This window comes from Rhinatrema bivittatum, chromosome 4, assembly GCF_901001135.1.
Source record: "Rhinatrema bivittatum chromosome 4, aRhiBiv1.1, whole genome shotgun sequence".
Taxonomy (NCBI): domain Eukaryota; kingdom Metazoa; phylum Chordata; class Amphibia; order Gymnophiona; family Rhinatrematidae; genus Rhinatrema; species Rhinatrema bivittatum.
Window position 1 is genome coordinate 52,740,509 of NC_042618.1, and position 12,947 is coordinate 52,753,455.

A 12,947-nucleotide genomic window follows, 5' to 3' on the forward strand; every position below is an offset into this window, starting at 1 on the left:
GTTAAATAGCCTCCCCTTTTACCCTGTTAACCTGGACCTTTAAAACCCCACTCACCTCTTTACTGTCTTTTTTGTTTTCTGACTTACACGCCATCCATAGCAGAGGTAAGGTTACGTGGCAGGGGACCATTTGTGCACATAAGTATGTATGCGCTGGTTTCATAGAGAAATCCAGGAATGCCCATTCCCCACCCCTTTTTGAGAAAAAAAAGCTTGTGCATGTAACAGGCGATACATGTGTACGCAGGAGCCTTTTAAAATCTGTGCGGCGCTCGCCGGCTTGGCTTGTGCACATATCATCCAGTTCTGGCACGCCAAGGTTTTAAAATTCACCTTTAAGCAAGTGCCTACATGTTTTGCTGCTAGATGGCTTAATGAAAATTTCCTCCCATTTCTGTTGCTACAGGTGATATTAAACATGTAATTAAAACATAGATAACGTAGTAAATCATACGATAGAAATGAAAAAGGACATCTCTTGGTGGCTCCTACGGTCCACGATGACGAAGGGAGCATTGTTTCGTCCGCCCATCCACAATACAGTCCTCACTATGGATGCATCACGAAGGGCTGGGGAGCACATCTAGATGTACACGAGACACAAGGTCTCTGGACCCGGGCGGAACAGAATTTACAAATCAACTTTCTAGAACTCAGAGCAATTCGCAATGCCCTGCAGGCCTTTCAGGAATTTCTGCAAGGCCGGAGAGTGATGGTATACATAGACAATCAGGTAGCGATGTTCTATATCAACAAGCAAGGGGGATCGGGCTCGTGGCCTCTTTGCAAAGAAACGTTAATCATCTTCCAATATGCACACCAGCATTGCATACACCTGCAAGCCACTTATCTGCCGGGTGTCGCAAACACAAGGGCAGACAGGTTAAGTCGCATCTTTCATCCCCACGAATGGTCCCTCAATCCACAGGTAGCGCTCAGTATCTTCCACAGGTGGGGGACACCATCCATCGATCAACAAACAAGTTCCAACCTTCTGTTCCATACAATCCAGCGATCTTCGGATAGCTCAAGATGCGTTTCTAATATCATGGTCGACAGGGCTCCTTTACGCCTTCCCTTCCATACCCTTAATCACCAGGACAATTCAAAGTGCATAACGGACAGGGCTCAAATGATCCTGATCGCCCCGGCCTGGCCTCGTCAACCATGGTACACGTACCTTCTACATTTATCCAGCGCTGCACCAATCCGTCTTCCGAATCGACCAGACCTTCTACTTCAGGAATGCGGAACGCTCCTACACCCGTTGCACTCCTCCCTCCAGTTAACAGGGTGGAGGTTGACCGGCTGTTATTAGCAGAACAGAACATTTCTCAGCAGGCTCAACTTATACTTTTGGAGTCCAGGAAGCCCTCCACCAGAAAGAATTACAGTTACAAATGGCAACGCTACTCTACGTGGTGTGCATCCGAAAACATATCACCACTGGATTGTCCACCGGAGCGACTGGTGGATTACCTATGTAGGCTGTACGATGATGGACTAGCCACGGCTTCAATTCGCGCTCACTTCAGTGCCATCTCGGCCTACCATAGGCCATACAATGATGTCACAATAGCGGCTCATCCACTCCTCTCTCGTTTCTTTAAAGGACTACTACACTTTAGACCGCCTGTTACGAAGCCGGCGGTTCCGTGGAATATCAATTCAGTCCTCGAGCAACTGATGCTCCCCCCCTTTGAACCAATGGAGACAGCACACATAAAATACCTGACATGGAAAGTAGCATTTCTTGTCGCAGTCACCTCGGTGAGACGAGTAGGTGAGTTGCAAGCACTGGTACACTATGAAAGTTTTGTCCTACCTCCCACGAGGCTGCTCTCTTTACCGAATGCGGAGGTTTCTTTACCGGGCCCGGCAAAGAATGGGCCTCCGATGGGTCTGAGGTGCCCAGCAGCTCTTTCAGTCTATAGGCCCATTGGCGTTTGGCTCTGGGCGACATTCTGGTGCAAAATTCGCAGTTTTGGACATCATGGGTGCCAGCGAGGCATCGGTAACACCGGTCATGGCCATCCGTGACCGACATCACCTTGCCGCCGCGCTTAAAGCCCGATTTGGACATGAGAAGATAGCTCCGCGTGCGATCCCGCGCGCGGAAAGAACAGACTGAGGAGAATCTGTACTTCCTGCGCGGGAACAAAAAACTAACCTCTGCTTATTAAGCTGATTGACAGATCCCAGGACAGCATGGCTAATTCAGCCCTGCTATCGACGGGAAAACCTGCTCAACTGATAAGTCTTATGAGTCTCAGCATTCTTATCTTGCTAGACACTGTAGGTTGTTACTGTTGTAACTGCAACTGTTGGACAGAGAAGGTGGCAGTTGAAAGGTGAAGAGACGCTGCAACAACTCTCCAGCCCCTGAAGCAGGTGCTATGCGTCGGAACACTGCTAGCATCAGGTGGGCATCATTCTCAAATCTCATTACAACAGTAACAACCTACAGCATTATGCAAGATAAGTCTTATGAGTCTCAGCATTCTTATAAGTTAAGCAGATTTACGTTGGGAGAGTTGTATAATCAGAATTTTTACCTATTAAGTAATTTGACTGATTATTCAACAGGATTTTGTCTGCTGCGTCCATACGGTAAGTTTTGCCCGTTTTTCGGTCGGTTCCCGGTGGGGACCGCGGCCAGCCTCAATTTTCGAAGGCCACGATGGCGATGGGATTTTGTCGGTGCCCTGACTGTCCGAGGACAATGTCAATCACAGACCCTCATTTGGTCTGTGTCCTGTGTCTGGTCTCGTCACACGACGTAGAGACGTGTACCAAATGTGCTCAAATGACCCCGAAGAGTCATCTGGCATGTCTAGAGAAAATGGCACTCTTATTTCAGCAGCGCCCGTCTTCACAGACTCCATTGACACCGTCCCCAGCGAAGCAACGCCATCGATCCGATGCAGAGGAGTCTCGCTCGGTGTCTCCATCATCAGTGCTGGAGACAGGGAAGGCTGAGCACCATGAAAAGCACCGGCATTAGCATTGTAGGCCTATGCCATCGACATCTGGGACACCGGTGGTGGCGGCATCTGGTATCGAGCCACTGAAGAAGAAAGCCCGAAATCCGGCTTAGAGGAGCTTAAACCCTCCTCTAAGCCGGATGCACAGAGGCGTTCCCCGCCTTCGGTGGGCGCAGCAGCCGAGATTCCACCGGGACCGGTGGAACCTCCGGCATTGCCCGCCATGCCTCCTACTCCGGACCTGGGGTTCATGACTCCAGCGTTCCGCGAGGAATTGCACCGGATGGTGCAAGAGGCAGTGGTCCAGACCATCCAGGGCCTTCCCAGACCACAGACTCCAGCACCAGTGCCCGTGCCGGAGCCGGCACCAAAGCCACCGATGCTGCTTCCTCTTTTCGATAAACTCGATATGCTCATTGGTGCCCTGCCGGTGGCGCCGAGGAAATCTCCGATTCCCATGGCTCCATCGACACCCATTCCGCTCTCTTCGGATGAAGAGGATTTGTTGAGGCCAGCGCCCATCCCGGGACCTTCGGGAGTGAGCGCTTCGAGGAGACTGGCCAAGTCACAGATGCCATCTCGCCCTACACCGGTGCCGGATCTCGATTTGTCTGTGCCGGGGCAGAGACCATTGATGCCAGTACCGATAACTTTGGTGGCCAGACCTCCGGCTGGATGCAGGGGATCATCCATATGATCCACGGACGGATGACACCTCAGATTCCCAGGATTCGGCTGAGGTACCCATCAGAACCTTCACCTCCTGAGGAAAGGTGTAAATCTCCACCGGAAGACCTCTTCTTCATTAATTTCATCAAGGAAATGGCAGAGACTATTCCCTTTATGCTGCAGATGGAGTTGGACTCCAGACATAAAATGCTGGAGATGCTTCAGTTCCTGGACCCTCCAAAAGAGATAATGTCTGTCCCAGTCCATGAAGTTTTACTGGATCTGATGCAACGTAACTGGGAGCATCCTGGGATGGTCCCTCCTGTCAATCGCAAGATGGATGCTATCTATCTGGTGCAGCCCTCGCCTGGCTTCCAAAAGACGCAGCTGGCGCATCAGTCGGTGGTAGTGGAGTCCGCCCAGAAGAGGGCGAAACGTCCAAAACCTCACTCTTCCGCACCACCTGGGAAGGAGCAGAAGTTTCTAGATGCTTTAGGGTGCAGAGTCTTCCACGGCTCTATGCTTATCTCACGTATTGCGGCATATCAATTATATATGACGCAATGCAATCAAAATCTTTTCAAACAATTGCAGGACTTTGGTGAGTCCCTTCCGGAGCTCTCACCTGCACGCACGTGAGAGACCTTGGGGCAATAATAGACAATCGACTAAACCTTAAAAAAATGGTCAACACAACTACCAAAGACAGCTTCTACAGACTTCTGGTATTGAAACGACTTAGACCACTATTATTTTTCCAAGACTTCAGGACAGTCCTCCAGGCACTACTGTTCGCCAAATAGATTACTGCAGTGCCCTCTTCCTAGGCCTCCCCAAATCTACCACCAAACCACTGCAGATGTTACAAAATGCGGCAGCGAGACTGCTGACCAACACCAGCCGCGGTGAACACATCTCCCCCATCCTCAGAAACCTACATTGGTTACCAGTAAATTTCAGAATCCTGTACAAATCTATTACCCTAATACACAAAACCATCCATCAACAACTCCAACTCGACCTGGAAATCCCTTTCAAACTCCACTCCTCTGATAGACCAACGAGAGATATTCACAAAGGCACTCTGAAATGTCCCCCTACTAAAGCCACACGCCTCTCTACGACCAAAGACAGAGCTTTTTCAATAGCTGGCCCATCTATCTGGAATAGCATCCCAGCAAATCTCAGATTGGAACCCTGCCTCTTAACCTTCAGAAAAAGACTAAAGACGTGGCTTTCACCAAGCCTTCCCAGATCCACCTGATAATCAATAGCTTGAGCCCCACTTCATACAAGACCTTCGACACACTACCTCCAGAACAATGGTCACTGGCACGTTCCAAGTTAAAGCATAAGCTCTAACCCGTTAAATTATTCATATCACGTTATATTTATTCTACCTGCTTTTTGCTTTTATCTTCCTTCCAGCTTGTTTTAAGCTCCCAAGTTTCCATTCCTTGTTGTTTGTAACTTTGACTTATTCCTTTTCCTTTGTTATCCATTGTTTACCAGAATTGTTACATCAGTTTACCCTTGTTAAAATGTAAACCAATCTGATATGGTTATCTACTATGAAGGTCGGTATAAAAAACTGTTAAATAAATAAATCAGCTGAACTAGATAGTTAAAAAAAGGCTTTGACGCAGGGAAGCATGAAGTCCGATCGGCATACGACATCTTTGATACAGCATCCCAGTTATCGGCGGCTGGCATAAGTGCAAGATGTTGGGCTTGGCTAAAGTCCTCAGATCTACGCCCAGAGGTTCAAGATCGTTTGGCTGATCTCCCCTGCACAGGAGATAAATCTCTTTGGAGAAAAGATGCAGGAGATGGTGGCATAGCTGAAGGATCACAACGAAACACTCAGTCAGCTTTCGGCCGCTCATGCTGAGTTTTCAGCCCCCTCCAAACGACCGCTTAGATGGGAGACTAAAAGACCAGCTTACAAAGCCCGAAGATATTATCGTCCACCAGCGTGGGCTCGTCCATCTCATCCGTTCCAGAAGCCTCCACCACGACAGCTACGGACTCAGAAGGCACAACCTCCTGCCCAGCCTAATCCTGCTGTGGGTTTTTGACTTCCCGCTGGAGAGCGAATGTCATCCCCCTCTGCCATCCCTGCCTGTCGGCGGCCGGCTCTGCCACTTCACCGCCATGTGGCTAAAGATCACCACAGACCAATGGGTCGTAGCTCAAGGTTACCATCTAAACTTCCTCTCCATCCCGTCGGACTCTCCACCTCAGTCGGGGTGGACTTCCTCCGACCACGCTCATCAGCTGCAGGAAGAAATAAAATCCCTCCTACAAGCCAACGCCATAGAACCAGTTCCTCTTTTCCAAAGGGGACAGGGCTTCTACTCCCGATACTTTTTAATCCCGAAAAAGATGGGAGGCATTCGTCCCATACTAGACCTTTGTGCCCTAAACAAACATCTTCGGAAAGAGAAGTTTCAGATGGTAACCTTAGGCTCCTTACTACCGCTTCTCCAACAAGGGGATTAGCTTTGCTCTCTGGACCTAAAAGACGCATACATGCACATCGCAATTACCCCATCTCACAGAAGGTATCTCCGTTTTCTTGTCAGAAGCCAACACTTTCAATACGATGTACTTCCATTCGGCCTGGCCTCAGCCCCTCGTGTCTTCATGAAATGCTTGGCAGTAGTAGCCGCGCACTTAAGAAAACTAGGCACTCACGTCTATCCTTATCTAGACCATTGGTTGCCGCGTGCTCGGTCATCAAAGGAAATTCTTCACTCCCTCCATCTTACTATGCAGCGGCTACTATCCTTGGGATTTCTCATCAATTATCAGAAGTCTCATCTGATTCCGTCTCAAGTCCTCTCCTTTATCAGAGCGGATCTCGACACGATCCAAGCAAAGGCCTTTCTTCCCAGGGACCGAGCTCATGCGCTGGCGGTGCGGGCGCGCACTATACACTCTCGCCGAACCATGACGGCTCATCATGTCCTAGGGTTTGTTGGGACATATGGCGTCCTCGTCCACGTTACCCCAATGGATCGCCTTGCCATGAGAGTAATGCAGTGGACATTAAAGTTCCAGTGGTCACAAGCACATCATTCAATGTCCAACACTGTCCAGGTCACCAGGCAGCTTCGCCTCTTGCTAGAGTGGTGGATCCAGGAGTCCCACCTGCACAAAGGGCTACCGTTTCAAGCTCCAGAACCTCAAATCATCTTAACGACCGATACTTCCAATCTAGGTTGGGGAGCACACTTCAACCAACTGCAGACTCAGGGAACCTGGTCTGCAGAGGAATCACAACATCAAATACATTTTCTGGAGCTCCGAGCGATCAGATATGCTCTAAGTGCTTTCAAGGATTGCTTGTCCAACAAAACAATCCTAATCCAGATGGACAACCAGTAGCGATGTGGTATATCAACAAGCATGGTTCATTCTCCCTCTAGGGGAGGCAATTTTTCTGAACTGACGACACGCAGGGAACAATGCTGGATCAATAGATTACTCGCCTTATCCCCCCCAATGATCTGAATCAGAAAGTCAAGTGGTCTATTTTTCCTTAAGCTGTCTGTATCTGTTTCCCTCTAACCTGTCCACATCTATTTTTCATTGCTGTTTCCCTAATCTTTCCCAACATATACTATTAGCTGTACGGCATTGTAACCCTTGGTTTTGATTGGCTGCCTTTGGTCACATGCACACACACCCTTTTTTGCATGCAATTTGCCTCTTCTGTTTGATTCATTCCTTTTAAAATCCCTCTGCATTGCCAGTCTCTGTAAGAGCTTCTTTCAAGTTATATGAATTTACTGTAAAAGGTATGTGACATTGTTCTGCCTGCTTTCCCATTCTTAGTGTCCTCATTTTCTTAATGCCTCTGTTATTGTTTTGCATTAATTTTGTTTGTTTTGTAGTCTGAGCTGTCTGCCTCCTAAGTCCTCCTGTCGCAGCCTCCGGGAGAAAAGCGGGTCTGTGTCAGGAGACTTACTACTGTTTACCTCTTTCAATTCTGTTTATATGAAGCTCTTGAATAAAACCAGCATTTATTGTTGACAACCGCCTCTTCTTTGAGTTTGATGGACACCTATGATGTTTGCATGCATTGATTTCCTAAACTGAAATTATATAACAGTAAAACTGCAGAAAAGGGTTTTGCCACATTTTCATAACACAATTTCTACATTAAAGGCCTGATTTTCAAAAGCATTTACACACTTAAAAATGGGTATTACATGTGTAATGCACTTTACTGGTGTATGTGGGTTTTTGAAAATTGCTAAAATATATGCAATTGAATTGTCCATAGGATTTACTCGTGCAAATGTACTTTATGCGGATAAATGGCTTTTGAAAATTGCTATGACAGTAAGCTACATTTACACATGTAACTCCTTTGAAAATTCACCTGTAATTGGTTTTTTTTTTTCCCGATTGCTACTAACTTACCTTGTTTATTACACTGCATTCCTTCAAGTTTTCTTTGGTGTTATTCTCTTTAGCATTAAAGTACTTTTCTGTGCTAGCTTGCATTTCTGTACCTATATTACTTTCCTTGTCCTCTGTTGTATAAAAAAGTTCATGTTTGGACTTCATAGAATCACCGACTATGTTTTTAGTTTCTTCGGTAACAGGCTCCAATTTACGGGCCAAACCTGTGTGTTCATACTGAAGGGTTTCAGCTTTGTCTTTAGTGGTTCTGTGTCCCGGAGGAGTTGGATTTTGTTTAACAGCTTCGATTAATGGCAACATTATCTCTGAAGTTTCTTTCTTTGGCTCAGGAGACCTCTGCAATTCCTTCAAAGGGAAAAAGAAAATGTCACCCATTTTCTATGGAGGAGCATCTTTTTTCCACTATCCCACTTCTGCTTCTTGGACCTGCTGGAAATGCTCAGGAAGGCAGTATTTATAGCCTTTTAGCATTGGGGAGTAGGGGGCAGTGATTTCCTATCACAATGCAACAGCAATACCTACAGATTGGCTTACAAATCCACTTTTGCCAGGTAGCACAGTGAACTCAAGTCTGTGCTTTTCAAAGGACTATCACTACAATGGCTGGACTGGATGAGAGGGGAAAACTCCAGGGGCCTTAATCCATGTAGGAGAGGTTCCAATCGAGATGGACACTCAAAGAGGAAATTTCCAAAGGAGAGGGGAGGTGAGGGTGGGTAAAAGATTGTAGCTACTTTGATGAACCTAAGTTGGAAGCACTTCTGAAGTCAATGGACAATATAGCATCAGGGATGTGAAAAATAAAAATATGTTGCATGGTGCCTTTGCCAGTGAAAACAGCCAAGAAGCTTCAACACAATTCAAAGCCCCACCCTGCACGCTATAATCAAATGGTTGCAAAGAGGCAGACATATAAAAGTATTCCTGTATTCCAAATTTAAAAGCTAGACCGAGTCTGGATGAACTAAGCGACAAGAAAAAGCTAAAAGTCTCAACAATGGCACATGTTCACTCTAGCACTCTGTCAAGGGATCAAAGAATCAGATACATATGACAGACATAGAACACAGATTTAAAAAGGTACACACCCATCATCTCTCTCCACAAATCTAAAGCTTGCCCCCATCTACTTATTATGCACCTTTTAGGGGAAATTTTCACACTGCCCTTGTGAGGGACGAAGACCGCACATACTTTTTATCCAGAGACTCTGCACCAAGTTTCAAGATTGGGGCTTTCGGCTTTAGCTTGTTACGCTGGCCAGTGAGGCTTGAGCTAGATTTTAGTAACTTTCCCAAGGTACAAAGTACGTGTTAGTCACTTGCACTTGCTTTTTTTCTGTGGCAAAATTTTCATGGGAAAATACACATGAAAATTGGAAAATGCAATTTACACATGTACTTTTCCTCCCCTGACCTAAAAATGCCCCCCCCCCCCACTGCCCCCCAGGAATGCCTCCTCTCAATGCAGTTAAAAGTACACATTTTTATAGGTGTGTTTTCAATATGATTTGTGCAGTTAATATTAGCACCATTTTATTTTTATTAAAACCTTTCCCAAGGCAAAGTACAAATTAAAAATATCAGAAAGCATATCTAAAACAAACATACCTACACATCTATCAACAAAATATACCTTTGATCCCAGCACGTCTCTCATTCTAGTCTAACAAAATGCAAACAATAGAATCCTGACACTTTGGATTTCTGGAGAGATAAGCAGGGTGTGCACCATTAAGTTTAAATGGCATATAGGCTGTCATATGTTGCTGATTCATTGACTCCTGGACAAAGCACTTATAAGAGCAAAAAGCAGGTTGAGCTTTCAGTTTTACCTTGTTATGCTGGCCAACGAGGCTAGATTTAATTTTTAGCAACCAGGGTTGGCTTCACCCCCAACCTTCTCTTGCACCCCCTCCTTTCAACTCTGTCTTGCTCAAAAAGTGACAATATAACATAATAAATACAACCTAATAAATATCAAAAAGACAGAAATAATCATCCTGGATAGAAAAAAAGAAGCCTTCACCCCCTCCACCACTAAAAATGGAGAACCAAAAAACAGCAATTTCACCTGTTACTCACCTAAGGATCATCATTGACAGTGAATTATCATTCAAGAACCACATCACTGCAAAAATTAAGGAAGGATACCACAAGCTACTAACACTAAAACGACTAAAACCTTTCCTAACCCCAGACGGCTTCAGAACTGTCCTACAACTACTCATTTTCTCCAACCTGGACTATTGCAACTCATTATTACTCTGTTTACCACTCTCCACCATCCGCCCACTACAAATCTTGCAAAACGCAGCCGCCAGAATCCTCACAGGAACAAAAAAACAAGAACATATCACCCCAATTCTGATATCACTACATTGGCTCCCAATAAAATTCCGAATCGAGTATAAAATACTGACCTTAATACACAAACTAATACATGAAGAGCAATCAGACTGGTTAAGGATAACGACAAAACTCCACACCCTGCAACGAAACCTACGCTCAAACAAAGGCCTCTTGAAAATCCCATCAGTACGACCAAAACAACTCACCTCAACTCTTGATAGAGCCATAACACTCGGAAGCCCCAAACTCTGGAACTCACTCCCACTCCCGAACTTAAAAACCTTCAAGAAAGAACTAAAAACCTGGCTATTCACCAAAGCCTACCGAAACAATTAACATCCCCCTGCAACCTAAACCTTCTATATTCTACCTCTCGCAACCCTATAGTAAGTCAAATCCACTCACATCCCTTGATAACGCAAAACTACTCACAACCTTATGATAATCCTGTCATGGTTCCCAGCCACGAGCATCCGTGGCCGAGCCCTCCAACCTCAGCTCATGGCATCGGGGTCGCCGCTGCGGCAGGGAGGCGCTCTGGGACCGGCCTCATGCTCTCCCCACTCGTCCCTCTTGCGGGAGCGGGTCCCCGCAGGACCTGCCAACGGGGGAGACACCCCTCAGGCTTCCTTTCGCGGCGTCGAGCCGCACTGCTGCACTCCAGGAGTGTCCTCAGGCTGCCCTGCCCTTGGGCACGAGGCCGTGCCTCCTACACTCATTTAAAGGGGCCTTGTCCCATACTTCAAACAGACCGATTAGAGAAATCTACAAAGGAGCGCTACAAGCCCCTCCAACCAAAGCCACCCGCCTCATCTCGACCAGGGACCGAGCTTTTTCAATAGCAGGTCCAGCCATCTGGAACAACCTCCCCGCAGATCTCAGGTTGGAACCTTGCCTCCTAACATTTTAAAAAAAACTTAAGACTTGGCTGTTCCAACAAGCCTTCCCGGATCCTTCGGATACACATTAGACGATCAACCTGTTCACGAGCTATGGAACCGTGCTCCTCCTCTATTTACATCATATACATTATTTATTTTATTTATTAAAGGCTTTTATATACCGACTTTCTTGATACAAATCAAATCAATTCGGTTTACAATGAACTAAGCAGAATATACAGTTAACCAATCAACAAGAGATACGGAGCATACAGCATACATTAGCACCTTCGCTAATAATCTAACCTGCACTAACCCGGACTCCATTATGACTCTCTTGTTTTTAAGTTATTGCCCTACTCGGGCCTTTATTTTTCAGCTGTCCAAGCTTCCAAGTTTATAGTCCTTGTTTAATGTAACTTTGTTTTCCTTCTGATTATAAATTGTTGTTCTGTTTGTTACAGTTCTCTATCCCCGTTCGATGTAAACCGATCTGATATGGTATTTAACCATGAAGGTCGGTATAGAAAAATGCTAAATAAAATAAATAAATAAATAAATATATTAGATTCAGCTGCATCAATTGGGCTCAGGCTCAGGGAGCTATTTAAGGAGATTTCCTCTGCACACTCTTTGACTTGGCAATGAGTCTGCTCGCTTCAGTGAGTCTCTTGGTGCCTTGGGATCCTGGTTCCTGCTCCTACTTGAACGACTCTTTGGTGTATGACTTTGGACTGGCAAGCGGCGACTCTCTGGTACTCGACCTCGGACTTCTTCGACGGACTGTCCATCTTCAAGAGCCCACCTAAGTCCCAGCAGCCCGGGTCTCTATAGGCTCCTCCCCGGTGGGGCTGTGAGCTTCCAGTGGTGAAGATCCAACTAGCCCTTGCACCAACTCCATGCCTCTTCGACCTCTCAAAGGTCCACCTAAGTCCCAGCGGCCCGGGTCCCTACAGGCTCCTCCCAGGGGGACTGCGGGCTTCCAGAGGCGAAGATCCAGCCAGCTCCTACTTTGACTCCGCCTCACCACCTGACAGGGGGGGAACCCGAGGAGCCATCTCCTCAGGTCTTGCCAGCTCCCCATCGGTCCAAGGGTTCACATCTCGCCTGGTCATAACAAATCCAAAGCCAACATCGTCTTCGCACAAGCAGAACACGTATCACAATGCCTTCTCCTGTTCACCAGCATATGACACTATCACACTTATGTTCAATAACATCTATGACATTGAATTGTACCTATGACTCCTTTATGTACCTATATTAACCTTTCTATAGGAACCAAACTTGTATTTCTTTATCAGTCGAAACATGTAAATCGTTGTGATGGCGAAACCGAACGATGCTATATAAAACTAGACAAATAAATAAATTGATTGGAGAAATGGTCACAACATCATTTAGATATCTTGACAGGGGGAATCAAACTGGTGATCGAAGCTTGCCTAGCTTTTCTTCCCTCCCCACTTATCTGGGGGAGATGCTTCCTGGAAGCTCTAAGTCCACCGATCATGTGCAGCCCAAAGCAAGTCTCAGCAGTAACTCATTCATGGGTCATCTGGCCACCACTGTGCTTGCACGAGGTGGCGGACCACAGTAACTACAGGCTTTGGCCATACCAAGAGTGC

The 12,947-nt window shown here is 46.4% G+C and overlaps 1 protein-coding gene across 3 annotated transcripts in view; it reads right to left on the bottom strand.

Moving 5' to 3' along the window:
• Positions 1 to 12,947, bottom strand: part of SYNE2 (spectrin repeat containing nuclear envelope protein 2) — a 799,865-nt gene that overhangs the window by 396,671 nt on the left and 390,247 nt on the right. For all 3 annotated transcript variants that reach the window (XM_029598126.1, XM_029598125.1, XM_029598127.1), the window contains exon 46: positions 8,085 to 8,432. In XM_029598126.1, coding sequence (XP_029453986.1) covers positions 8,085 to 8,432 — 348 coding nt within the window. The remainder of the gene's footprint in view (positions 1 to 8,084; positions 8,433 to 12,947) is intronic.